Source organism: Penicillium subrubescens, assembly GCF_028828155.1.
Source record: "Penicillium subrubescens strain IBT 31985 chromosome Unknown utg000001l_segment0_segment0, whole genome shotgun sequence".
NCBI classification, from domain to species: Eukaryota; Fungi; Ascomycota; class Eurotiomycetes; order Eurotiales; family Aspergillaceae; genus Penicillium; species Penicillium subrubescens.
The window spans coordinates 791,248-817,942 of NW_026643151.1; the positions used below are offsets into that span (position 1 = coordinate 791,248).

Genomic DNA, 26,695 nt, shown 5'->3' on the forward strand with positions numbered 1-26,695 from the left:
TGATGATCCGGCTGAAAATGACTCAGGCCTGGGACTGATTGTACGGGATAAAGCCCGCGTACTGGATAATCTGGGCCATGTTGATCTTGGAGACGTCCAGGCGGCCAATATTTGGAATGAACTGAGGGAGTGTAGTTCGTCAGCTTGGATAACCAAAAAGGGGGAGGGGGTGGCATTAGTTCTGTGACAGACTCACCTGGTAAAAGAGGCGATCCAAGCGACGACACCTGCCCCAACTAGCAGACACAGAGGCACCATCTCATACCTCGAACCGATCTTGTAAAGATAAGGTGCCAGAGCCCAGGAAGCTGCGTTGGTGTTGTATGCTTGTACATTTGCACCACTCCAGGACGAGTTACCATTACCATTCGCAAGTAAGGCTTGATTGCCAGCAACAATCGAGATCATGACCGCATGGTTGACGAAGCCACCGAGAACCGTGCCATAGATCTGAATCAGGAACATTACTCGAGGGGGAATTTTGACGGTAAACCATCTGTCAACCAATATAGTCAGATCACAGGGAAAGAAAACCGGCTTACGATATTCTCCGAGCTTCAGATCATTGGACAGATTAACGGCGTTTGCGATGACGTTGTACGACCATGCCGCAAATTACATGTTCCCAATCAGGCGTCCTGGCAGTGTGAGACCGGCAATCATCTTGGATAGATTGTTGATAGCAATGCCATTGCCATAGCGGCCGTAAAGGATGGTGCTCTGAAATAGCAATCTAGGTTAGCAGAATCCCTTTGATAACAGAGCAAGAGGTACCTACAAATGGCGAAATGATAGCTCCGACTATCAGAGACACATATATTCCCATGCCGGAACGGTAATGTTCTCCTTGAGTACCACGATAAGGCCGAGGATGAAGCTGCCAAGGAGCACCAAACCGTACCACCACCATGGAGTTTCTTTGTAGTGTGTTGCCATGCGCTGATGGTGCCGATCGTCATATCGACCTTCCCTTGCGCTCTTGATAATATTAAAGCTTGATAAACAAGTCTATTACATTATTATTAAAATGGTAATTATATGCACGAACGATTTCCTTGCCCCAGAAGAGGATGCAATGGGCAATTCGAGCGCAGATTTAGAACATCGTCAGTTTGTGATAGCTTAATGTTAGGTATCGAGAGGACGGAGTGCCTACTGCAGCATTGGCCATAAACATGGCGTATGCAAAGGTTCCAGTGATACGGGTTATACCGTACTTGGCGAGAGCGGACTCGCTGAGTACATCTCCTGGAAAGACTTGACTGCTGGGATATCTTTTTCCGTCCGCCGTGTGGAAAACAGTCGACATGAACGGCTGCGACTTTGCACCCCAGGCATCTCCGTAGTAAATTGCAAGCATTGCAATGAAACAGACGAGAATCCCGATAGCTTGGTGAATCTGGAACTTGAGAGGCAATGAAGTTTGGAGAGTTGTGATCTATCTTGGTTAGCTTTGGCTTCATACTCATGGCTGAGGGGATATGATTCTTACATATTACCAGTCAAGACTCAGCGAGAAGAGTCCGAGGCCTTCATTATTGGTGGCACCACCGAAAAGGTTCGTGAGCACGGCTGCCTTGCTGCCCGTCACTTTCTGGGCGGCAAGACATTGCAAGCTCTTTCATCACTAGCTTCTTATCAAGTGTGGTCAAAAGTGGCTTACCGGGATCGAAACCGAATTGAGCCATGGGAAGACATAGGCGGGTAGAATCTCGTAGAGACTCATACCAGTGAAGGCATACCAAAAGTCGAAGCGGCTTGGAATTCTTCACTTCTTGCCAATGCAGGCCATGGAGGGTATTCACTGTGGGCAAGGTATTCCAGTAGACGGATTCGACGTGCCAGACTGCAATTGGTCGCATGATTCCACAGAGACCATACCCGAATAGACCAATCGAGATAGTACTCAGGATCACCGTCGTAGCGCTCAAGGGTAGATCGTAGAAGAGATTCTGAGCTGCAAAGACGGTGGATGTAACCGAGGCATTAGACGCCGAAGTAGCCGTGATGGCACAAACAGAGTGCTCCTTCAGACTCCATGGACCGTTGTTGACAAACTTGATGACCGAGATCCACCAAGGAAGCTTGCCCTGACCAATCTTTTCTCTCCAACCAGCCTCGAACTTATCACTACGGGGAAGGAATCTGGCCCACGCGTTGCCCACAAAGTACGAAATGAGGACGATAAATGTTCCCGAGACGGTGATGACAGTTGGCTTGAACTGTTGCGCCGAGTCAGTGATTGCCCGCAACATCCGTAAACAAGAGGAAAGTGTTGACTGACAGTGTAGATTTGGGACATCACCGCCTGAAACCCAGAAACAGCCGTCGCAAGAACGATGCTGCGAACAGTCACCGCAGAATGCAAGTGTTCTGCTGCATCAGCACCGGTTTTGATCACAACCTCAGCGACGCTGACTTGGCTCTCGCCACCACTGATATCGGTATCTTGACGTCCTCCTTGATAGAAGTTGCCATGAGTTCAAACTGCTCATCGATGGCATCCCCTTCGTTGGGAAAATTAGAGGTCGCTTCCGCCATTTTGGGCTCTTCTTGAACTGCAGACTGGGAGGACTATTATCAGTTGTCGTCGGAAGCGTTGCAGCTAAGAGGCTTGTCACCGAACGAGTGTCACTGAGAAGGCTGTCAGTGGGATAGTTTCAGCTAAAGAATGGAGCACGAGCAAGGATTTTATAACTTGTGTCGCACGCAGTGCTGTTGCAAAGGTACCAGTGTGTAAAGTGAGTCATGTAAGGTTAAGAAAAGAATTGGAGTAGTACTGTCGGATACCACGAAGTATGAGACAGTCTATCAAGCAGTCAAATCCTCGGCATATTCTTACTCTCACCGGCCCATCGTTCATCATCTCTAGTGAGCTTGCGAATCCATGGATAGCTACATCAAACCACTTCCATAAGAACCTCTAAGTCACTTTCTATAGTCATACATGAGCCTAATTTCTTTCGTTCTAGGATCTCAAGCCCTGGCGCCTATTGATTCGATGTCACGCTCGGTGTCCGGCCAGTGTTACACTGAGCCTGCCGTTTTTGAGAGATTCGTGGCTGCTCATACCGGTCACGGATACCTCGTGGGATTGTCATATCTTTACTGTAACCTTTGCTAGGATGGTTGAGTGAGAGACAGTGGAATTAATTTCCTCAATGTTGTTCCACATACCACATGCTGCCATGCAGCGAGGTTATCAGATTAAGTTCGGGTCTTTTGGGCCACATGCTCCCAAGTTGGCATTTTACAGCGGTGTCCAGAATGTTAAAAGACATTGAGACTAGAAGTTCTGGCAATTTGCGACATGAGCTCAATTAAACATGTTGTCAAGGTTTGTGACACCCAGTATGTGTAAGTAACAGGTATATAAGGTCCATATCAGGCAGTCGAAGGATAGAATCAAGACGTAGCATTATGATGTAGAAGACTCTTGGAAGAGTATCAAGAGGAATATTCAGAGTATCTATTCGTAACAGTGTCAATATCGTACCAAAACAGTAGTCCGCAGCTCCTTCAGGAATAAATAGACCTAAAGCTACCATCCATGGATCGCTATTACTCACATCACCACGGTCTCATAGAGTGATTCACCTCTTCACTACCTAGAATATCTCTCTACAAAAGACCTCGTATCACATCTCATATTCCCAAACAGCCCAAAGGCTGCAAATCACACCACCAAGATCCATCAAACAAAATTACCCACGACTCGCATAACGACCACCACCCAATCACCAACCGAAACCAACCCCTTCCAAGAAGTATACTACTTCTTCTACGGCACACTCATGGACCGATCCCATCTCGCCCGAATCCTAGGACACACCAACATACTTGACCAACGACCAGCACATATCAGCGGATGGCGCTATCTGTTGTGGGGAGCTTACCCAGCACTCATCGAAAGTTCTTCAGACGATATAGTCACAGGAAATGGCTTATCGGGTATGTTCTCCTCGAGAGCGGGAAAGGCTGGTTCAATATGAGAGTGCGGCGTATAGAATTCAGGAATGTAGGATTTGTTTTGAGGATGGGACGCGGAAGGTTGGGAAGATGTTTGTTTGGGATGGGGATTTGGCTGGTTTACGAGAAGGGGATTTTGATTTGAGAGATTGTTTACTCAGAAAGAAGGAGTTTACGGTTTGATGGAAGGAAAGATGGGATGTTTAGGAAGGTTGATTCGTTTCTATCTTGACTAGGCATGGCCGAAGCGTGGCGTGAATAGGACTGTGACGATCGTTAGCGAAGGTCATATGGCAGATTCATAGAATATGATAATAGGAGCTCCATCAGAAAGGTGATGATTGTTTATCCTCATTCTTTATTCAGAACAGGTCTGTGTATAAATCTTGCTTCATCATTGGAGTGGGGGTGGTTGCATGCAAAAAGGCTAGACTTACCGAGTTTAAAGTTCCATTTGCATGAATTTATCTGCGAATCAAAATTCCTAGTGAAGAGGATCTAAATTGATCATTAGCAACGATCACATGATAGTTTTTCAAGCAGAAATAAAGGCAAAGTCTCATCAGATAGCAGTTGGACATTGATTATGTGTCCTCATTGAAAATCAGAACAGGTCTGTGTGAAATCATGCTTCATCATTGAAGAGAAAAAAAAAGACAAACAGGCAACAAATAACTTACCAGTTCAAACACTCCCCGTCAGCCGATAGAACTGGTCCATCGGCTGTTGTCTCGACTGCGGCACGACCGCGGGGATGGTCTGCGCCAGTGCTTCGCCGTCGAGATGAGTCGTACTATCAACCGTCAAGATCGTCATTGACCATCCGATCAACGGTGCACTCCCGTCTGGCGGGAAAGGGAGTTTCGCCCTCATCAGCCAGGGCGGGTCAACATTCGGATAGATCATATTCCTGATCAGCATCTCCTGCGGTGGTCCACCAGGACGGATATCCACCTCCATGATCCCGGTATTCGACCACAATGGATGCGTATAATCAGCCCCCGGCGATCCAGCGTTCCGAGCAAGATGGAACGACTGCGAGCCAAAGATTTCGGTCAAGCACGCCCACAGAACCTGCAAGATGACCCCGTGCCCGACGACGGCAATAACTGCATTACCGCCCGTAGCATGATTAGCCATCTCCGGCAAAATATGATCTCTTAGGAAGCCATTGACCCGTGCGCGCATCGAGGATATCGATTCGATCTGGGTCGCTTCGCGAGGTAATCGAGCACAGCCAAAGCATTGCTCGCGCAGCTTGGCCGTTTGAAAAGGTTCCAGTGCAGGCCCACTACCCAGTTGGTACTGGCAGATCGTACGGGCGGTATCAGTCGCACGATCGAGGTCCGACGAGAGCACGCGTGTGAACCGCACCGGCCGGTCACGAAAGTACCGTGCTAGCCGGAGGGCCTGATCTTTGCCAACACCTGTCAGGTTATCCGAATTGCCCCTTGCAAGACGGGAATGTCAGCAAGTGCCCTTGGGGGCAAAGGGGAGAGGGGGCATTCTCATCCGCATACATACAACGCTTTGCCCACATTATGCTCGCATTCTGCGTGGCGGATGAGAAATAGCCTCATAGTGAGTGTGCCTGAATATCTCGAAAGAGTGTGATAGTTTATTTAGTGGAAAGTCCCGGCAGGAACAGCTTGGGGGAAAATTGCTGGGAAGCTGTGGCTGCGAGCCACCACAGATGAGGTCGTGATGAACACACACCCTCGATGGCTGGGGCCAATGGCAGACCGAAGCCGATCGGGGGTTACCCATGGTCATGGAGAACCATCATTGAGTATTTTCAAGATAAAAAACTGCTTCTTTTCTCCTGTATGAGAGGATGAAGAGAGCGTAAATGAAGAGAAGGGAGAAAAAAGTTACATCCTACGCGCCAAAATACGCGGAAGCAGCTGGTAGTGGAGCCCAGCCCACTTTGGCTTTGCACTGTTTGCACGCGCAAACAAAAAAAAAGTGGTGGAATACGTGTAGCCGGTGCCCAGCGTGTGGATTGGAATTTTTTTAGAGCAAAGCCAGTAAGTCAATTGGATCCTTGAAAATTGTTATCTTGGTGTTGAGGGTGCAAGATTGATCAAGTATAGGTCGGAGACTGACAATCCCAGATAAATACTTCAGACAGTATACGCAATGGCCGACACCGAGATCGTCAGACCGGAGGAGCAGAGTGTGTCTAGTTCAGTCCACAGGAATAGTCACAGAACAATTGCTAACAAATCATCATTGCTAGAAGCTCCTCAGTCTCCCTACCAGAATGTCCGCACCAATGGCCGTGCCTTCAACTCTCCCAATTGGCGAATGAAGAGCGAGACCAGCAGCCCGCAGGCCTCGCCCCCCTCGACACGCACCAACACATCTCGGACGGCCTTTGCACGACCCGGACCCCACGTACCCCAGGCCATTTCCGAGGGCCGCCGGTTGTACGTGGGCAACATGCCCTACACGGCCAAGACGGAGGATGTGGAGGCGCTTTTCACGGCGGCTGAGTTCCCTATGTATGCCACACAAACTTGAAAAAGAGCCAAAAGTTCAGGCCGGGCTCGGCCCATGAAGAAACAATGTGTGATGGCGTCGACTGAGACCTGATTTTGATAGCGAGCGCATCGACATTGCCATTGACCCATTTACCGGCCGGAACCCCTCGTACTGCTTCGTCGATCTGCAGACCAAGGAGCATGCGGAGCGGGCAATGGTCGAGTTGGACGGCCACGATATGCTGGGCCGCCCGATCAAGATCAAGCCTGGAGTGGCCAAGTCTGCCGAGCGTGCTGCTGAGCAGACCCGGACACCGTTTGCCAGCCCCATGAGCCGCTGGCGTCCTTCGGAGGGCAGCACTACCAGCAGCACCACTAGCTTCGCCAAGGTCAACAACAATGATTCTAGCCAGCGGGTGTATGTGGGAGGTTTGCCTCGCTTGACGGAGCCCGAAAGCGTGCAGAGCAATATGAGAACTTTTTTCCAGGGATACAATGTGTATGTTTGCATCGAGAAGAATCTCGAGACTGGAGACCGCCCTCTCATATTTTGCAACTCCGTCTGCCCGTTCGATACTAACCTGTATTTGTTATTTTTTAGTGAGAATGTTAGCAAGGTGTTCACCCCACACCCCGCAAAGCGATTTGAGCCCGGTGACCACTACTATCTGTTTGTGGACTTTAGCAGTGTTGAGGAGGCCCAGCGGGCCATGGACACTCTCAATGGGCAGCAAGGCCCCTGGGGAGGCCCGCTGCGTATCCAGCGAGCCCGTGGCACGACCAACAACAATAAGCCCGAGGGTACCTCGTCCCCGGCGGATGGTGAACAAACTCCGCTATAGAGGGGCAGAAATGCAGCATTATAGAAGGGGGTATTTTAGATGGGAATTGGAGTTTATGATATAAAAAGGGCCATTGATACAAATAGATATGAAATAGGTTGAGACGGAAAAATAATATCATAGACTACTATCATACTATCATGCTATCCATCCCCACTTGATAGTCAGATGATCCAACAAAGCAATTAACTCACTAACTACTAACTAACTGTTTCTCCGGATGACGTTGTGGGGACCGACTCACCGCATTACGATCCCCTCCTAAACCACCTCTGCTTTGCCAACCTGGTTTGAGGCATTTCTTTTTCTTTTTTTCTGTTTAGAAAAAGGATTTCCAAGTTTTTCTCTTTTCATACTTGCATTTCTATTTCCCCTACTCCTTTTTTGTTCTCCAATATTGTACATCTCCCTTTGTTTGGCCTCCATGTGGAATTGATCCCTTAAGCCTAACTGCCTCTCCTTTCTCTCCCTTCCGGCTTCGGGTCGGAAGCCTGTCTGACTCTCCCTAATCTTCCCGACACATCTGCAATTCCCATTTCAACACAACGCCCACCATGTCGACAAAAAGTGCTATTCGGAGCCAGCAGCAACACAAGGTGTTCATGGCTAGTGTAAGTGCAATTTCGGTTTCTATCTGATATCCTACTATTCCCTTTCCAAATTCCCCCTCCAATTTTCCCCCCACGGCTGGGCCCCGATCGACCGCCAGGATCGAACGCGGGGATCCCTGCATGCCCCTCTTACATTGCCTCGGTTCTTGTTCTCCTCCTTCGGCCAGATAGGGTTGTTAGCGGCCGGCAGAACGGGAGACTAGGAAGTACCAAGTACCGGACTAGCTAGTTTGGTCAAATGTCTGGGGTTCTGGGGTTGTTCTATGCATGATACGAGCACCGTGGTCAACCCGGGTCCCGACTACGCTATTAGTGAATGCAGATGACCTGCCACATGGACATGAACGTTTAGTTTACTGCCTATATTTGATAATGATGTATCTGGAAGCCGGATTTCTTTGGAAACTCACGGATTTCTATACAACTTTTCATCTATATGGTATGAGGACCAGACCGAAGCCAGGCCGTCCATCAGGCATCACATTGCATCGTTTGTTCCCAGTGGCACCCGCCTCTTTGGGTCAATTGTGTGTCATCTGATTCTCGTGTTGTTGACGAGTTCACGCATCCCACTTGACTCTTTTGCTCGTCGTTGTTTTCCCATTTTCTGCTTCCTCTTCTTTATCCACGTTTCTCCGATCCCCGTTCCATCCTCATACTTCTTCACCGCCCTTCACCGCCTTCCATCCCTCTAATCACCCATCTCATCTAAATTCATCATGTTCGCAACTAAATTTGGTCTCCAGTCCGATGACTACAAGATCTGTGTGGTCATGGTAGGCCTGCCAGCCCGTGGCAAGAGCCTCATTGCCGGAAAGGGTAAGTTGACATGGCCGTCCGCTGCCTTCACCGCCCGAAGTATACCCTCATTACTTATCAAAATGCTAATATCTCATCATCAGCCATGCGTTATCTGGCCTGGGTTGGCATCCCTGCCAAGGTCTTCAATGTGGGCAGCTACCGCCGCAATGCTACCCCCCAGCCAGCCGCCACCTTCTTTGATCCGCACAACGCGGAGGGCGAGCGCATGCGCCGGGCCGCCGTCGAAGCAGCCATGTCTGACATGCTGCAGTGGTTCAACGATGGTAAGGGAGTAGTCGCCATTCTGGATGCTACCAATTCGACCAAGCAACGCCGCCAGTGGATCTATGAATCCTGCCGGGAGGCTGACATTGAGACCCTCTTTGTCGAGTCGATCTGTGATGATGAGGAACTCATCATGACCAACATCCTTGAGGTCAAGACCACCTCACCTGACTACAAGGGTCAGGACCCGGAGCTCGCGGCTTTGGATTTCCGAAACCGCATCCGCAACTACGAGTTGGTCTACCAGACCATTGATGATGATGAGAAGGACTACACCTATGTCAAGCTCATCAACGTGGGGTCCACCGTCATCATCAATCAGATCAAGGATTACCTGTCGAGCCGCTTAGTGTACTACATCCAAAACCTGCACATCAAGCCCCGCTCTATCTGGCTTTCCCGAGTGAGTTCAATTTGGCGCGCGTAAGAAGTGAAAAGAACGAAAATATCTCTAACATACGCCCCACAGCATGGTGAATCTGAGTTCAACCTGACCGGCAAGATTGGTGGTGACTCGAACATTTCCGAGCGCGGCGAGGCGTACGCCCGCAAGTTGCCCGAGCTCCTCCGCAAGTCTGGCGTTCCCCCCAACACCAAAATCGTCATTTGGACCTCCACCCTCCGCCGCACCATCCAGACCGCCCGCCACCTCAAGGCAGAAACCGGCTTCGAAAAGCTGGAATGGAAGGCCCTCGATGAGCTGGACTCCGGCGTCTGCGACGGTCTCACATACGAGGAAATCGCCGAGAAGTACCCGGAGGACTTTGCCGCCCGCGATGAAGACAAGTACAACTACCGCTACCGCGGCGGTGAGTCGTACCGCGACGTGGTCATCCGCCTGGAGCCCATCATCATGGAACTCGAGCGCAGCGAGAACGTCATCATCGTCACCCACCAGGCCGTCCTCCGCTGCATCTACTCCTACTTCATGAACGTGCCCCAGGAGAAGTCGCCCTGGATGGAGGTCCCCCTCCACACCCTCCTCAAGCTGACTCCCCGTGCCTACGGTACCGAGGAGCAGCGCTTCAAGGCCGATATCCCCGCCGTCTCGACCTGGCGTGGAAAGGGCTCTTCTGCGAAGCATCAGGAATTCCCCGCAGAAGGCGCGGAGTGCCCGCCCACCGCTCACTGATTTGAGTTGGTGCCCGGATAGCATTCCCCTTGAAGCTATGAACCCTGGACCGTTTCACTGGATGTCGTCACTTTTTTTCATTTTCTTTTCCACTGGGGGTTGTTTTCTTTTTTCCTTCTCTCTCTGGCGTGATGAGGGAGCGGTGGTTAGGGGTTGGGAGCTGTTAGGGCTTCCTCCATAGCATCTGGCTTCTATGGCGTTTTGACATCTGGTCTGGCTTGGGTTCGGGATTGCATGAGGTGTCTCTTCTTTCTTTTTCTTTTTCTGCTTATTGATACGTTACGACTGAGATACCAAACATTATGAAATCTCCATTCAAATGTATGCCTTGGGAGTAGAGTAAAGCGGTAGACATATGTATATAGCTGTTGATTGAATACCTACTACCAGCAGACCACATCGCATGGCCAGCGACAACAAAACTTGCCATAGCTCTACAGGCAGATTACAAAAGATGATCTTTCTGAAATTCTACCCAACTAAATGGCAAAAAGCCAATTTTCATCAACATCTTCATCCTGTTCCAGCTAACCCATTTCACTATTTCAATGTCGGGCACTTTCATACTGTACTACGCTCACCGCCTCCCGCAGCTGATCCCTCAGCTGACTCATCCAAAGACGTCACATGCGGCCCAGCGGTGGAGAGGACCATGGGGCCAAAGAGAGGAGAGGAGCTCCCCCCGAATCCCAGCCAAGCGAGCACAAGACGGTCCCTGGGACATGAATTGAGCCCACATTCACCCCCGGCGCGCGCGATGTTATCCGCATTCACCGCGCGGCCGCTGGTCGAGCTCAAGCTGCGCGACAAATCCAAAATCGAATCCGTCCTCGCATACGGCGACCGCCTCCTCGCCGGCCTCAACAACGGCAGCCTCCGCATCTACCGCGTAACAGACGATGGCAAGACCGAGTTACTACGAGAGGTGGAAAAATTCGCCCGGTACAAGATTGAGCAGCTTGCACTCGTGAAGGAGGCTAAGGTACTGGTCTCGCTGTCGGGTGGATATGTCAGTTTGCATGATTCACAGACGTACGAGTTGCAGGAGCAGTTGACTGCGACGAAAGGCGCTTCTACGTTTGCAATTACGTCTAATGTTGTGAATGATCCTGACACTAATGTTCCGGCGATCGTGTCGCGGGTTTCGGTCGCTGTGAAGAGGAAGATTTTGATGTGGGTTTGGCGCGATATGGAGCTGGAGCCGGATACTATGGAATTGAGTCTGGCTAGCGCTATCAAGACGTTGACTTGGGTTTCTGCGACAAGGATGGTTGTCGGACTGGGTTCGAGCTTTGTCATGGCTGATATTGAGTCGGGCCAAGTCACGGAGTTACCGGGGCCGGGCAGCATGGAAGAGACTGGACGGTTTGGAGGTGTCGGTGCTGCGAGTATGAGCTACATTGGTATGGGGGGTATGGTGCCGCGACCATTGGCTACGAGGCTGCTGGAAGGTCAGATCTTGCTGGCCAAAGATATCAATACCCATTTTATCGATGTGGAGGGACAAGCGCTGGGCCGGCGGCAGATCCCATGGAGCCATGCGCCAGTGGAGATTGGGTACTCATATCCATTTTTACTGGCACTCCATGATACAGCGAAGGGAGTGCTGGAGGTGCGCAACCCGGAGACTCTGTCATTGTTGCAATCTATCCCGCTACCTTCGGCAAGCATACTCCATATACCCCAGCCGAATATCAGCCTCGCGCATGCCGGCAAAGGGTTCCTTGTCGGCAGTGATCGAACTATCTGGCGCATGGAGGCCTTGAGCTACGATACGCAGATCGACTCTTTGATTGAGAAGGGTTATCTCGATGAGGCAATCAGTCTACTCGGCATGCTCGAGGATGCCCTTCTGCAAGATAAACCCGGTCGACTACGCAATGCACAGCTTGAGAAAGCGCAGAGCTTGTTTGCTTTGCGCAAATATCGCGACTCGTTGGATTTGTTTACGGAGGTTGCTGCACCACCAGAGACGGTCATTCGGCTGTATCCTCGTTTGATTGCTGGTGATCTGTCTGCTGTCCCGGAGCAGAATGGGCCAGAGGTGAAAGTCAACGGCAATGGTAATGATAACAGTCATGGAGATCAGAGTGATGGATCATCTGAGGCAGCACCTGAAACAGTGCCAGCGCCAGTCGGTCAGTCTCTCTACGCGCCTTCAGTTAGATCACTCCTTCGAAGAACCGAAGAGGGAAGCGATACTAGCAGCATCCGTGAGGAGAAAGATAAAGACAAAGGTGAGCTCAATCTAAGTACGACTTCAACAGTGCCTTACTAACGCTGTACAGATCTCAAGAACTCAGTCCGTGAACTGCAGGGCTATCTGGCAGATGTTCGCCGACGCTTCCAGCGTTTCTTAGGCCCCGATGGCTCACTCAAAGTACCCTTCCCGACAGACGCTACGGATGAAGCAAGTACCTCAGTCTTGAAACTTCTCGACTTCCCATCCGAGGAAAACTTCTTGACCACGTTACGCGACAAAGCGCGGTTGGTTGATACAACATTATTCCGTGCACACATGTATGCAACGCCCTCGCTTGCGGGATCCCTCTTCCGAATTGCCAATTTCTGTGACCCCGACGTGGTCATGGAACGTCTTGAAGAGACAGGCAGGTACAACGATCTAATCGACTTCCTGTACGGCAAGAAGCTACACCATCAAGCCTTGGAATTGCTGCATCGATTCGGGCAGGAAGAATCCGGACTCCTGGCCGGTCCAACACGTACTATTGGTTACTTGCAAAACCTGCCACCTGATCAGATCGATCTTATCCTGGAGTTTGCTGGCTGGCCAGTCCGTGAGAACCATGATCTGGGCATGGAGATCTTCCTGGCGGAAACTGAGAATGCCGAGACGTTACCTCGGTCGCGGGTGCTTGTCTTCTTGGAGCAGATTGATCCAAAACTCGCCATTCGGTATTTGGAGCATGTCATTCACGAGTGGAATGATATGAGTCCGGATCTGCATCAGAGACTGTTGATGTTGTACCTTGACCGGATTAACGCTGATAAGACGGACATGGCATGCAAGGATAAGTTTTTGGCTATGCTTAAGGAGAGTGAGCAGTATTCTCCTGCAAAGACTTTGGATCGCTTGAATCGAGAGGGTATGTATCGAAGGTTTCCCTTGATTCTCAACTGTGTCTGACGCTATTACAGATCCCGATTTCTACGAGGCAAGAGCTATCATTTTCAGTAAGATGGGACAGCACCGCCAAGTGCTGGAGATATACGTGTTCAAACTAGAGGATCATGGAAAGGCAGAAGAGTGAGTTTGATGTTCCTTGATAATTACATTCGTTGCTAACCCTCGCAGGTACTGCAACCAAGTCCATCTCTCCGAAGGTCCGCCTCAGTCCGAAGAAGAGGAAGAAACCTCCATCTACCTGACCTTGCTTTCTCTTTACCTCGCACCACCACACGGATACCAAGCCCAGAATGGTCCGGCACTGACCATCCTCGCGAAACACGGGTCTCGGCTGCCGGCAGAGGCAGCGTTGAAACTAATCCCCGCAACGCTACCAGTGCGCGACCTCGAATTCTATTTCAAGGGCAGGATGCGAGCAGCCAATTCGGTCTTCAATGAAGCCCGGATCGTGGCCAGCCTGCGCAAGGCTCGCGATATGCAGGTGCAGGCCCAGCTTGCCCTGGGCGAAGGCGTTTGCGGCGGCGGAACTCGAGCTCGCCATGTCACCGTCACCGAAGAGCGAATTTGTGGCGTGTGTCACAAGCGATTGGGAGGGAGTGTGATCAATGTGTTTCCCGAGTACGTGTCCCCCCGCCCGCTTGTAGTTGCCTTATTTGTCCTTCCCCATTCTAACTTGTCACAGCAACACCGTCGTCCATCTGGGCTGTGCGAATCGCATGTCCAGCATCCGCTCCGGGTAGTCTTCTTTTGTTTTCCTCGCAACTGCATTCGCCGGGGGAGGTTTCTTGTTTTGTCCAGGTGTTGTCGTTTTCTTCCCCGGCGACTTCCTTTTGATACCCAGTGTACTGTAGTATACCATTTCTCGCTTTGTGAATCAAGCATCCTCCTCGACCACTTCCTCGCCGTAGTTTTCCTCTTCTCTGGCCTCCTTCTCTGAGATTGCACCCTGGGCCTTCTTGTCTTCTTCCATGCGCTCGGTCAGGAAGACATTGATCCCCTCTTGTAGCTTGGGGATGAGAGATTGCAGGGTTGCCAGGTGAGACTGTTTAGCAGCGAAAGAGTCTGTGCTCGACGCGGCGGGGATCTCGTGCGTGAAGACTTTGGTGGTGTCTGGGGCAGTGTAGACAGCCTGGAGATTGAGTGGGGAGTTGGCCATTGTGATCGAAGATATAGCGATGGAAATAAAAAGGGAAAGAGGCTAGGAGTAGAATGTGATTCAACAGAGAGTGTTTCGATGGTGAAGATGCTAAGATGGTGGGGTTGAAAGTGAAAAAGACGAGAGATCAGCGGAGCCGCGAGCTAAACCCAAAGAAGGGAGCTTTCTGGGGCAGGCATCCACGCCTCCGACTGGCCCAACCGTGTCCAATTTATACGGTAACCAGACACTTCGGACAACTGGCACTGCTACGCGGCCATGGATGACTCGTCATGAATCCTACCGTCCGATCTACAAACTCCCCCGGGCGTACTACACGCCCATCCGCCCCAGTCTACCGTCATCCTCCACCCCAACCCCGGCCACGGCCACAGCCACCTTCGGACGACGAAGACGACGACGACGAGGACTCTGATGACGACGAATTGGGCCGCCCCGGATCCTCCGGCAGCGATGCTTCCTCCAACATAACCACCGTCTCCGCCGCACCCATCACCCCGATCAATACACATGCCCCCGCCGCAGGCTACTTCTCACCTCAGATGCGATCCGCCTCGACCACTACCTCGCCTCAACACGCTGCTCGCGCCATGCCACAGGACAGTGGCCGTCAACCATCTGGCCGGGGTCCGTCAATTGAGTTACCTCGACACCGGTCTAGACACCATTCACAAGGCTTCTTCGAGCCCTCGTTGCCCACCGCTTCATCAGACCAGATGCCCGCCGTTTCAGCCTCCCGCATTGCTGCCCAGGCGGCCATGCAGCAGATGAAACGACCACAGAACGTAGTCCCCACGTTTGACGATGGAGCATCTCGAGTCTCCCGGCGCAGTGGAAGTGCCTCTCCCCCTCTGATGCCACCCCCACTACGAATCAACCAACCATCCCCGTCCCTCCCGCCCCCATCGGCACCCAGTGTGGCCACGACGGCAGCGAATGTGGTATTCCCGCGGGCCGGAGCCCCGACGTTGGACACACAATTGCCCGAGAAGCAGAAGAAGAAAAAGCTCTTCTCTAAACCGAAGCACATTGGCATCAGTCGAGACAAGGATAGTCGGGATCGCGGGTTGCCATCACCCAGCAAGCTCCCGGGCTTATCGCGCATGGTCAGCGCATCAACCACCAGTCTGGCTGATCTTCCTTCAAACAATTCCTCCATGTACAACCTCTCCAATGCCTCTGTGAGTACTGTCGTACCCGCCGATCGAGCGCCCGCGCCACCTGAGAAGGACAAGGATAAGGACAAGGACAAGCATAAACACCATTTCCTGTCTCGGCAGAAGCTCAAGCTGAAAGACCGAGATGACCATTTTAATCTGCCGCTCTCTTCGGCATCGAGCAATTCGCGTCCTGCGGACCCTAATGCTCCGCAATCTTTGTATTCATTCACCAGCCCTGCTTCGCCAGCACCGGGTGCCACCTTTGGAAAATCGGTCAGTGGACTGGATCTACTCCATGGTGGACGGGCCCTTCGCGAGAAGAAGAAGGAAGAGAAAGCGCTCGCCGAGTCCGACACCATGGAATGGCTTGCCAATTCTGCCAGTGGGCCTACAACGCCTGGAGGATTTGCAGGCCCGTCCTCGCTGAATAGTTCCTCTGGAGTACTGGGCGAAGCTGTACTACGGGAGACGCTGCAGGGATTCGGGTTGAATAACATGTCGCCCGAGGATGCCTGGGACTTTCTCAAAGCCAAATTGCTTGTCATCTTTGACGGCGAGGATGTGCGCATTGCCATTGAAGATCTCAATAAGCTAGTGCTGGTCCATCTGCAACGCTGTGTGCATAAGCGGGCACCAACCGCGGTGATTACGGATCTTCAAGAGCTACTCGAAACGGGCTTTGCAACGTTAAATCATAGCTCGTTGGTCGGTATTCCAGACGAGAAGCTTGTGCCGCACCTGGTTCAAATCTGGATGCTGGTGTTTGGCACGATCTTACCTTTTATTCAGGCCGTCTTCCTGCCGTTAGATCTCGAGTTTAAGGGTGTTGGAACGTTGATGACCAGTCGTGAGGCTCGCGAGTTCTGGGGTGCTCTTCCAGCCGGCGGGTCCCTAGATGTACGGAATATTGTCCTGATCGCCTTCCGTGATCGTATCATTCTGAACCGCTACGAAACTCTGAAAGCGACATTCTCACGTCTCAGTCTGGACAGCATCAACTCTGGCTTCCCAACCTTAAGTGTCACAGCCAAAAGCACCGGAGTCGGCGGTCGCCCCGGCACCGCCGCCTCCCTCGACGCCGGACTAGGAAGCTACAACTCCCAATCCTCAACCCTGCTCAGCACCGGCATCGCAGACAGCTACTCCTCCGACTCAATGAGCGCCCTAGCCCGCCCAACCAGCAGCGACTCCCGCAGCCGCGCCGCATCGAACACCTCCTCAAACCCGGACCCACTCATCTTCTCCTCCATCTCCCCCCAGACCTCCAACCAACGCCCCACAATCATCCACCGCGGCACATCCGCCGACTCCTCGCACGTCATCACCGAAACAGTCGGCCGCATGCTCCAATGTGTCAGCGTCCTCGCCAGCGTCCAAACAGACGACCCCTCCCAAGAAAAAATCGAAGTCCTCAGCAAAGCCCTCAAACATAACTGGCTTGGCCGCGGCCGCACAGGCCGTGACCGGCGTGGCTTTGTCGGTGCTAAGATTCGTCCTGTTATGGTGGGTGGAACGCCTAGTTTGGACGGGGGGATTCTCTCACGACGGCGGGGATTAGTATTGGCGCGAGTACTAGTACGAGTGGTTCGAGGGCGAGGGGGGATTCATCTTCGTCGGATTGGAGTAGTGGGCAGGGTGTTGGGAATGGGATTAGTATGCGGAGTGGGGGGAGGCGTGAATTGAGTGTTCTTTGATGGAACTTGATGATTTATGATACGGCAAGGTTTTATGATCCCTGGGCCGGGTTTTGGATGGCGTTGGGTGGGATAGCATCGTTAATGCAATGCATTTTTCGTTTTTGGATGGATCTTCCAATTCTTTCTCAGTGTACTCTTGATGTCTCAATACCCCGAGACGATGGCTTACTTCCCGCTACAGAACCCCTACGTCTTAGGACTAGGTAGGTTGAATATGCTTTGGGATAGCAATGTACGTTCACTGACGTGGATAGGTATATATCTGGGTTGAGGCTTCTCCCCCAACACACTATACCCCTTTTAGACGATGCCAAGAAAGTTTCTCAAAGAATGCCAGTTATATATTTGCGTGACTAGCTACGACTAGGTTAGCTCGCTTTTCTTTGTTTCTAGCTGTTGGGGTTAGGGTTAGGTGAATGTATCGCGAGGTAAGATTTCAACTTCAGTACCTGCCCTAGGTGAAAGTTACCTAAGTAATTCCTACGATAATGTCAATTAGGTCGGGCTTTCTTTCTACTTAGAAAAGTGAATGTCTACCTAGGGTCTAGTATTTTGTTCAGATATTGGCTTAGGTTTAGATAAAGTTTGATATGAATGATTGATGCTGGAGCTCGGATAGCACCTATCGTCTACCTATTATTCACCCTATCTGAGCATACGACCCTATGTGATGGAAAAAAAAGGTACCTCGTGCGATTAATATTGACTGCTAGCCCCGTGTATAAGCCTTAATGAGATAGATATGGAGGCCCAGTCAAATGTAAACTAGGAAATTTCTTGGGTCTTTCCTGCGATAGGTTCGGCCTTAGGTAAAAGCTCTCGAGACTTTCCAATCACATCGCCAAGGTATGGAATGTATGGTTGATATCAGCCGAGGTATTATCCGGTACGTAGTGAACTTTCTCCAGCTTTTTCGTTGGAGGGGTGTAAACGCCGTTCTTAGACTATCAAGTGCGTTAGTATGCTTCCATCGCGACTTTAGGGAGTTGATAGTAGGGAGGGTAGGATATCTCAACTCACCTGTTCAGGCTTAGACTCGGAAGTCTCACCAGATCTGAAATCTTTGCAGGCTTCTGTGTCGGGCTATTCTCTCCCGCGTCATCGAATAGTTTGTCAATATTTCCGACAAAAATTGAACTAGAGAGGGACTCCTCGGATTCGGTGCGTGCGAGACGGCGAATACGGGGGTCCGTAGTGCAAGCGTCGGTGCTTGAGGAACGCTGATCTGGGACGTCGGCGAGCAGGCGCGGTTGGATGGGATGTGTGAGGAATAGAGATCGAGCAAGGATATCCGTTCCCTAGAATATCTAGGGGTTTTGTGACCGAGGTTGATCTGACAGTTCAGATCGGGTGAGAACTGGGGACGCTTGAGGATGTGAAAGTCGTTACTTGACTCACTAGTCCAGCATCCCTCTTTCAATACCTATCAACCCAAACAGATAACCTCGAGAGTCCGATGGTGAGAGGTATAAACCATTTTGTATTCAAATATACACAGCAATCTCGAGTATTGAAAAGACTAGATTGGCCGAGTCCAAACACTTCGACCAGTCTCCAAAGTATATCCCGCTAGGCGAGGGACGACTTTCTTTGTCTGAACCCATGCCTAGTGTCGACGAGGACTTGCACTAAATAAAAGTATTTTGTACAACTTACCCATAGAGCGATCCGGGTAATGGCGGTACACAGTAACCCTAGACTATAAGTGAGTTGACATGGACGAAGACTGCTCATTTGACGAAAGAGTAGAAAATCGAAGATCAGTCTACCTGATCTGACCTTGGAGTACCCAAGGTGACGCAGATACTCGGATAGAGGGGAAGACTTGATTCTGATAAAGAAGGAGAAAAAACCCTCGGAGGAACGGAGCCTATTTCGAGATAAAATCTCAAGTATCTTGTGATTATCACAGGAATAGGCCAATGGCTTTCTTTATAGGTTAGCGTGATATTTGAGTCAGCCGCTCAAGACTGCGAATACGATTTTTCTTTGTTAATATTTCGCCAACGATATTAGAGTTCCAATTGTTTGTTAATTTGCCTTGCCTGCCCACGATATGAGGGGCGTTTCTTTGTTGATATCTCGCCGCCCGCCGGCGATGGTAGGCGATCGCCCGGAGTAGAAAAACCGCGATGCCAATCATATAAAAGGCGATGCCAGACATAGAAAAGGGCTTCGTCGCGTTCCTGCTCTAGGATTATTTTACACACATAAGGTACGGCCTAGTCGGATGAATGATTCAATCAAATCAGCTTCAACCTTTCATAACTAGAATCAAGTTACGATAAGGGATCCCGTACGAACAGTCTATTATACGCGGGCCTATTAAGAAGCGTAGAGATAGACGGGGGAGAGGGTTATTTAGGATACTTGGAGAGAGAGGGGGGAGAAGGAAGGTCGAAGGCCTCAAGAGCTAAGAACCTAAGGCTATAGTGCTTCACCATATCCAACCAAATAGCACTTAGACAGGCATCTAGATGACTTCTATGATTGAAAAGAGGCTGAAAGGTGGCGAGCAGTTAGCTAGGATCAAGGATAGCGAAGTGTGTAGCTAGGCGCTAGCCGGTAGTCAATTTGCCTATGGTGTTCTGACGAAATATCATCGCCCTTCTGGTAGATCTTTCTCTCCCGAGTCCTCTGGTATTCATCAAATTTCCATTGAGAGCACACAGGAAGTATGCTGGGAAACTTGTAGGAAACAGGCTATGGGGTTGGAAGGGGTGATGCGTGGCCGGAGGCAGAGGGGGCGAGTATATAGTGGTCTATCACTTCCCCCTCGATGTCGGTTGTTATAAGATCGTTACTTTTTGTTCCAAGATAAAAATCCATTCAAGTAACTCTCATCTATGTTGTAATGTTGCTGAACCTCAATATGTCAATTGAGAGTCTTGCCTGTTCGTGAAGCCGTGAACGCCCCTTGCTAAGGTACTCTTGGCCTAGGCCAACTTCTGTACCCCTCGGAACCCCAACAAAGCCCTAATAAGATTGATGCGCATAATATTTGATCACTAGCAGACACATGCTCTGAGATGTAAAATAGACTTTACGAGCGATTGGACGAGAAGGACTCAAAGGGGATATATTGACAACTAAGGAATGAACAAGGGGCTGGATTCTGGAATGTGGGAAAGTCATTCTCATGGCAGATGGACCCGGCGCTCTTTGACTGGATAATTCTCTAGCTATCCCTGATTCTATTGGCCAATTCAAAAGCTTAGAGCAGGGCTCTCCAATGGAATGATGCTTGATTTAAGCGGTTTGTTCTTCCAACCTACGAGAATTGTGTACTTTTGTGTCGCTTATTCTAAACAGAATGGAATAGCAAAGCTTCTGAAAAGCCACAATATGAAGTGGCAAATGCTTGGACAAATAGAAGAGCTGTGTCTAATTCCCCTGTGGCCAGTCTCCATGGTTACAAATTCCTACACTAAGGGGCCGGCCCGACCTTGACAGTGAGCTGCATTCTATACTGATTGTTGTTGTCAACAGGACTATTATGAGGCAGTTCGGGATCTATACTCCATTATGGTGAGTATACTGAGCTAAGATATAAAAGCGTCTTTCTTTCGAGCGTCCATGTGAGCCCCCCCATCGCCAATCCAATCGACAACATTCGCCAACCCCGAAATCCGCCAACTTTCCTTCTCTAATATTGACATTGAGATTCAATTGCTGTCTCTCATTAAGCTTCGCAATTACATTTCAGAACACATTCATTTACTACATCGTCTACTATGAAGACAGTCATTTGGGTCTCGTTCTTCGGTGTCGGTGCGCTTGCGCATCCGTCAGGTCTCGTGAGTATCCATCGTGCTTGATGTTTATCTGGAAATAGACTAATGAATCACTGTAGTGGTGGGGTACCGACCAGTGCTTCCCAAGCCCGGAAAACACTGACAATCAGTGCTTGGAGCCTCAGAAGAGCGGTTTTGACTGGTCCGACCTGGCCAACGGAGACAACTGGAGCTACGAAGGGTTCAACTTCGTGGGCTTCACCCCCAACAACGCCTGTGGAGATGCAGGAGTAAGTCGATCGAGATATCTATCCAATTTTTAGATGCTAACTACTTGTAACAGGGCAAGTGCATTCAGGCAAAGCTTTCTCGCGATGATAACTATGCTATCAAAGTGGAAGCGACACAGGCGCCATTCTCCGTCAGCAACCTCCATCTCACCACTTCGCGAGACACACCGGTCATCATGAACTATCAGATGGCAGACGGCTCCACCTGTCGCCAACTGGCTTGGGGTTCAACGAGTGGAACTGATGTGACCAACGAACAATGTGGAAGTGCCGTCGCCGTCGAGTTTACTCTTCCTGAGGATAGCAAGTTTGGTGAATGTGATATGAGCATCCATCGCATGGACTTTGATTGCTCACCCGGGCCAAAGCCACCAACGGAGATTCCTCCCCATTCATCGCATACCCATGTTGAGTCGAGCACCAATCCTCCTGTGTCTTCTACAGTGTGGACCTATCCGACAACTACGCCTCCAGCGCCCACGGAGACCACTCCAGTGTCGACTGATTGGACCACTTCTACTGTCTGGACCACCGAGGAGATCACGATTACTTCTTGCGCACCTACGGTCACCAACTGCCCATCTCACTCTACCACCGTGGTTACTTCCACATACGTTGCCTCGACGACCGTGTGCCCTCCTCGGCCAACCGATCAGACTACCGAAGTCTATCCAAGCCCGCCTGCTGAAACTGAGACCAGGTCTGCCAGCCCTCCCGTTCCCGAGACGTCAATTGTCCCTGCTCCTTGCCCCGAGTTGGTTCCCAAGTGCTTGAACACCTGGCTCTCAGTCCCGAAGTGCGATTCCAACAGTGATGCCGCCTGCTTCTGCCCCTCTTCCGAGTTCACCGAGAAGGTGACGACCTGCATTCACTCTTGGGGCAGATCCGAGAAGGAAGTCGATTCGTCCCTTTCCTATCTTGCTGGTATCTGCGCGCCTTATGTCCCCAAGAACCCAGAGATCATCGATATCGTACCGCCTAGCCGCACTACCCCGGCCGAGGTTCCCGAGGCTCCGCATAACACTTTCACGGCCCCAGGCCCTGGCATCACAGCGCCATCTGAGGATGTTCCTCCTGAGGTTACCCAAGCTCCCACAGCGCGAAAGACCCCTTGCACCACCATGACTTGGTCTTCGCGTACAGTGACCGCCCCTCTAGTCGAGTTCAGCACTATTTCCGTTGGCACCAGCTCTACAGTTGCCTTGGTGCCTGGTACCCAGACCGACTCCCACCCGAAGACAACCCATCGCACCTGTTCTACTACGACGACTTCTACTTCATCGTTCACTACTTCCACTAGCTCCAAGACCACCACCTGCATTACCCATGCTCACAAACCCACGGCGACCATTCCTCTTTCTAACGGCGGATCAAGGGTATCGTTCCCCAGCATGTGGGCCTTTGGTGTGGTCTTTGCTGTTATGTGGCTTAAGTAGATAATTTTTCCTTTGCCTTCTTCTGTATACTTGGCTTGGTTCGGATAATAGTCAAATATAAGACAAGCTTCTTACATCGGAGATGTTTCACATTGGACTAGAATAGATGGGGTTTATGAGGACGTGTCTGAGACTTAGTAACACTACACCAATAAACCCCAAATTTACTAACTTGAAGATTGATTGATTGATATTGTATTCATTCAAATTGACCAACCAACAATTGCGGACTGTTATGCAATATCTCATCCGGCAGTTGTGGCTTTTCCCCAGACTTCCTCGGCAAGTGGAGATCGGGAGGGGCGAGTCACTCACAACTCCTGTTTCCTTGCACTCTTGCTCTCCCAGTCTCAGCATCTATGGAGAACCAGATCGACAGTCCAAGGAAAAGAATCCGTCTTTCCTTTGCGTGCAATTATTGCCGCTCTAAAAAGACCCGTTGCGACGAGGAACAGCCCTGTCGAAATTGTCGTCAGGCTGGGGTGGAATGTATCACCACCGACAAGAGACGCGCCGGCGCGCTTGTCTCCAACCGGCGACGCACTGTGCCTGCAGAATCGCCATCTCAACAAGGAATTCCCAGAACCCCTGATTCTCATCTTTCAGCAGCTACTCCTTCGGCTAGTCAGGACCGCCCACGACTATGGAGCCAGTGTTGGGGGCGCGAAGGCTGGCAAACAGGACGTCTTCCATTGATGCCGCGATTTGTGGGAGCGAGTACAGTGGAACTCATGACTGAATGGCTGGATATGGCCTTCTATCGTCTCAAGGGAGCAAAGACCCATGCTCTATCTCCGCTGGTCAATCGGAATTTTGCAGCCGGTATTCCCGAAAAGGCCCCTGAGCTGCCTTCGCCAGCGGAATTAGAGGCTTATATGAGTAACTTTTCGGATACGCTGGGTCAGCTTTTCCCATTCCTTGACCGGGGTAGGGTGGATTCGTTCTTCACGACAGAAGCCCTTACGTCTACGGTGCATCCGACTCAAGCCTCAGGTGTGCACCAGCGGGCGCTGGTATATTTGATGGTCACGGCCGGAATGATGGCTATGCCCGCATCGGAAGGCTCTCAAAGTCTAATTTCATCATACATTGCGTATTGCAATTCATTACTGGGCCACATCGTTGCTACACGCTCCCTCAAGTCAGTGCAAGCCATTCTTCTTTTCGCAATGGTCCTTCGCAGCTGCGACAAGATTGCTTGGGCTTGGGATATTCTCACCATGGGAGTATCAATGGCCCAGTCTCTTGGTATCAACCAAGTCCGATCCCCAAGTTCAACCCCCACTGGCTCAGACAATCAGGAATACCGAACATGGTGGTCTATGTATGTCTTTGAGAAAATCCTGGCGTTTGAGCTTGGTCGCCCTTCAATGGTATGGGATCGCGATTTGTCGGGTACGCTCGCGACGTCTGTTCTCGTTGAGACCCAACATGACTCGGACCAACTGTTCTGGCAGGCATCTATCAGCCTAGCAAATATGCTACATGAGTTGCAGGAACGATCTGCAAAGGCATGGAGGCGTGAGGCTTGGTTGCCTCAAACGGTGGAACAGGCGATTGAAGAGAAGTTGCAAACTGGGGGAGAGCTTCTTGTTCTACTTTGTGAATGGCAACAGAACTTGCCAGATGATCTGAAGTACGTTCGTTATCTTTCATCTGTGAACCTTGTTGGGAAATCACTGACAAGTCACTGTTCTACTTAGACTCCGGTCTACGGCCATGGCCAGCTCTTACAATGGAGCTCGATCAGCGTTCCTCGCGTACTACTACAATCTCGGGTCAGATTCCGCAATTTGCATGACCGGAGACATTCTTACTAACTCTAATTCAGTGTGATCTTAGTCCATCGTTCAACCCTTCTAGTTGACCCGAACGAACTACGTGAAGTGATCGAGAGGTTTGCATCCGACAAGCCATGGCGTCAACGCCTTTTCAGCGGGCCTTCCCTAGTCACAGAATCAGCTCGAGAGATGATCAAACTTTTCGTTCCACTCATTGATTCCGGGATCCCCAATTATTTAACATTGATGACCTCTCCACTCCCTGCAGTATACGCTCTTGCAGTTTCGATCGTGCGAGAACAAAAGTCACTACTTGTTCGATCTGATTTTGAGGTTTGCCCAAGTTTTCTATATTAAATGGAATTTGCTAATATTTCCGCATAGCTGATGAAAGCTGGTTTACAAATTAGTCGACGATACTACCAAAAGCATGGCACAGCGCTCAATTTTGATGAAATCTTGCGGGACCTGGAAGAATACATCTCCCACCTGCTCGATGACCCAATGCCAAATCAACTCGAATTGACGAGCTTGAGCACTACGAATCCAATTCTCAATGACTCCTTAGTAGATGACTCAATACCTTTTACGTCTCTTGCAACGCAATGGGGGCCATCCGCTCTTGACTGGGGAGGTTGGGATTGGAATGATTTGAGTCATTTGTTTCAACATAGTGAATGAATAATTTATTCAAACAATAATAAATACATGAACTCATAAATAGACGTTAGTGTCAAAAATTTACATCGTAGAAAATTCTCAAGCCATCTGCTCAAGATAAGGAATACCAGTCAACTTGAAACCCCGATCAGAAAGCTGCACCGGCTCCCGAGGAGAGGAGCGCTGATACGGGTCTGCTTCTCCGTTTCTGTAAACGGGCAGGTCAACAACGTGCATCGCGTTGGGCCAGTGAGTGGTCATCTTGGTCTCCTCAAAGGCGTTCTTCTTGATAAGAAGCTGCTCCTTGGTCGCATCGGCGACGGGCATGAAGCAAGTATACACACAGAAGCGTGGCTGAGATGTCTCAGATGAGACATTGTAGTGAGGAGTGCGTGAGTCCCCTGCAAATCTTGTTGGTTCCCTGGATAAGGAGGATATTACTGGAATGCAGGACTTACAAAGAAGAAGGTCGCCAGGCTCGGCTTCAATCTTAATCCATTCGCATCCTTTATTCTCCAACCACTTCAGGCCCTTCTCTGTGAAGCCATACCACTCTTTGGTCCTGTATGGATAAATTAGTATCGACAATTCTCTAATGAATCCCTGAGATTTTTCTTACCAAGACCAAATCTTATCCTCCTCATTCTTAAATTCCTCATGATACTCCTCACTCAACAAATGCGCTCCCTTGCATACAATCAAGCCACCATCCTTCGGCCCATTAGGAAGCAAGTTGACCAGACCCTGCAAGCACCGGAATCCAGGCTTCTCAGGGTCCTGATCCTGATGCGGCCAAGGCTTGTTTGGCTGAATGTCCTTCCGGTTAGGGAACCCGATTCCAATAGAATCGAAGGACACAATAAGATCCTGAGTACCGTAGACTTTCTCGAAAGCCTCGATGACTTTGGGCTCTTGGCGCACACCCCATGTGAAAGATTCGTGGGAGACGGCGTATCCCAAGCACATACCCTTCTCGTTGATGTCGGGAAGGTGATCCTTGTGGATAGTTGTTGGGTCATCTCTCTTGAAGCCCAGGCCGCTATATTGTGTTGGTTAGATAGAGTGAAGAATTGAAAGGGAGATGGACTTACAAGCCCTCCAGCCACTCATAGATGCCGTCAGCATAGCTCAGCGCCCGTTCACGGGGAACAGCACCCTTGACGACTGCGAAGCCATTTTGCAGCAGATCATCGCGGAAGTCGCCATACTTCACGTTTGTGCCGTGAGCGAACAGTCTTCCGGAAGGAGCAGTGGTCACAGTTTCCGTTGTTGAGCCCATTTTTTTCAACCTTGCAAATGTAACTTGTATAGTGGAATAAACTATCTGAGAAAGATTCAATCCTTTATAATCATTGATCAGTTGGTGTACGATGAAAGCTGATCCCCCGGATCTTGAAAGTTGGGGTATACGGTCCGGCTGGCCGGTTCGGCTCGGCTGGGGTCGCTTGGGGGCGAAGCGCTACACACAAAAATGCTTCGACCTCGGCCATGACGATGAGACGAATCGTAA

General features: G+C 50.5%; 11 protein-coding genes across 11 annotated transcripts; 7 read left to right on the top strand and 4 right to left on the bottom strand.

Moving 5' to 3' along the window:
• Positions 1-22: 22 nt before the first annotated feature.
• N7473_000237 (uncharacterized protein) lies at positions 23-2,541 on the bottom strand (the record flags this gene model as incomplete). The annotated part of the gene is made up of 9 exons (XM_057146177.1): positions 23-121; positions 197-227; positions 266-496; positions 620-720; positions 856-1,008; positions 1,157-1,438; positions 1,743-2,222; positions 2,285-2,435; positions 2,489-2,541. 9 exons carry the CDS (start codon positions 2,539-2,541, stop codon positions 23-25), a joined length of 1,581 nt encoding a protein of 526 aa, XP_057014063.1.
• A 1,121-nt stretch (positions 2,542-3,662) lies between these two features.
• On the top strand, positions 3,663-4,152 carry N7473_000238 (gamma-glutamylcyclotransferase family protein; the record flags this gene model as incomplete). Its single annotated transcript, XM_057146178.1, is given in 2 exon segments — positions 3,663-3,951; positions 3,968-4,152. Coding segments are annotated over 2 exon segments (474 nt in total), but the record flags the coding sequence as incomplete, so codon positions are not given.
• Positions 4,153-4,653: 501 nt separating this feature from the next.
• N7473_000239 (histidine phosphatase family protein) lies at positions 4,654-5,549 on the bottom strand (the record flags this gene model as incomplete). The annotated part of the gene is made up of 2 exons (XM_057146179.1): positions 4,654-5,419; positions 5,494-5,549. 2 exons carry the CDS (start codon positions 5,547-5,549, stop codon positions 4,654-4,656), a joined length of 822 nt encoding a protein of 273 aa, XP_057014065.1.
• Positions 5,550-6,036: 487 nt separating this feature from the next.
• N7473_000240 (RNA-binding protein) lies at positions 6,037-7,448 on the top strand. The gene is made up of 3 exons (XM_057146180.1): positions 6,037-6,473; positions 6,574-6,951; positions 7,054-7,448. The coding sequence occupies exons 1-3, from the start codon at positions 6,109-6,111 to the stop codon at positions 7,292-7,294; spliced, it is 984 nt and encodes a 327-aa protein (XP_057014066.1). The 5' UTR covers positions 6,037-6,108; the 3' UTR covers positions 7,295-7,448.
• A 400-nt stretch (positions 7,449-7,848) lies between these two features.
• Positions 7,849-10,123, top strand: N7473_000241 (bifunctional nucleoside/nucleotide kinase/histidine phosphatase family protein; the record flags this gene model as incomplete). The annotated part of the gene is made up of 4 exons (XM_057146181.1): positions 7,849-7,905; positions 8,652-8,724; positions 8,808-9,394; positions 9,461-10,123. 4 exons carry the CDS (start codon positions 7,849-7,851, stop codon positions 10,121-10,123), a joined length of 1,380 nt encoding a protein of 459 aa, XP_057014067.1.
• Positions 10,124-10,880: 757 nt separating this feature from the next.
• Positions 10,881-14,011, top strand: N7473_000242 (putative vacuolar morphogenesis protein AvaB; the record flags this gene model as incomplete). The annotated part of the gene is made up of 5 exons (XM_057146182.1): positions 10,881-12,360; positions 12,412-13,230; positions 13,283-13,391; positions 13,440-13,889; positions 13,954-14,011. The coding sequence occupies 5 exons, from the start codon at positions 10,881-10,883 to the stop codon at positions 14,009-14,011; spliced, it is 2,916 nt and encodes a 971-aa protein (XP_057014068.1).
• Positions 14,012-14,145: 134 nt separating this feature from the next.
• Positions 14,146-14,427, bottom strand: N7473_000243 (uncharacterized protein; the record flags this gene model as incomplete). Its single annotated transcript, XM_057146183.1, has 1 exon — positions 14,146-14,427. The coding sequence occupies one exon, from the start codon at positions 14,425-14,427 to the stop codon at positions 14,146-14,148; it is 282 nt and encodes a 93-aa protein (XP_057014069.1).
• Positions 14,428-14,699: 272 nt separating this feature from the next.
• N7473_000244 (uncharacterized protein) lies at positions 14,700-17,270 on the top strand (the record flags this gene model as incomplete). The annotated part of the gene is made up of 1 exon (XM_057146184.1): positions 14,700-17,270. The coding sequence occupies one exon, from the start codon at positions 14,700-14,702 to the stop codon at positions 17,268-17,270; it is 2,571 nt and encodes an 856-aa protein (XP_057014070.1).
• Positions 17,271-21,018: 3,748 nt separating this feature from the next.
• On the top strand, positions 21,019-22,744 carry N7473_000245 (uncharacterized protein; the record flags this gene model as incomplete). The annotated part of the gene is made up of 3 exons (XM_057146185.1): positions 21,019-21,081; positions 21,138-21,308; positions 21,362-22,744. The coding sequence occupies 3 exons, from the start codon at positions 21,019-21,021 to the stop codon at positions 22,742-22,744; spliced, it is 1,617 nt and encodes a 538-aa protein (XP_057014071.1).
• A 359-nt stretch (positions 22,745-23,103) lies between these two features.
• Positions 23,104-25,206, top strand: N7473_000246 (uncharacterized protein; the record flags this gene model as incomplete). The annotated part of the gene is made up of 4 exons (XM_057146186.1): positions 23,104-24,380; positions 24,448-24,522; positions 24,576-24,858; positions 24,910-25,206. The coding sequence occupies 4 exons, from the start codon at positions 23,104-23,106 to the stop codon at positions 25,204-25,206; spliced, it is 1,932 nt and encodes a 643-aa protein (XP_057014072.1).
• A 78-nt stretch (positions 25,207-25,284) lies between these two features.
• On the bottom strand, positions 25,285-26,464 carry N7473_000247 (uncharacterized protein; the record flags this gene model as incomplete). Its single annotated transcript, XM_057146187.1, has 4 exons — positions 25,285-25,586; positions 25,644-25,747; positions 25,805-26,224; positions 26,277-26,464. The coding sequence occupies 4 exons, from the start codon at positions 26,462-26,464 to the stop codon at positions 25,285-25,287; spliced, it is 1,014 nt and encodes a 337-aa protein (XP_057014073.1).
• Positions 26,465-26,695: the final 231 nt, after the last annotated feature.

Bases quoted from the DNA above. Each gene is read 5' to 3' on its own strand.
- N7473_000240 (XM_057146180.1), top strand. From the start codon at position 6,109: ATGGCCGACACCGAGATCGTCAGACCGGAGGAGCAGAGTGTGTCTAGT. The intron at 6,474-6,573 runs GTATGCCACACA...TGATTTTGATAG, and splicing joins ACGGCGGCTGAGTTCCCTAT to CGAGCGCATCGACATTGCCA. The intron at 6,952-7,053 runs GTATGTTTGCAT...GTTATTTTTTAG, and splicing joins TTTTTCCAGGGATACAATGT to TGAGAATGTTAGCAAGGTGT.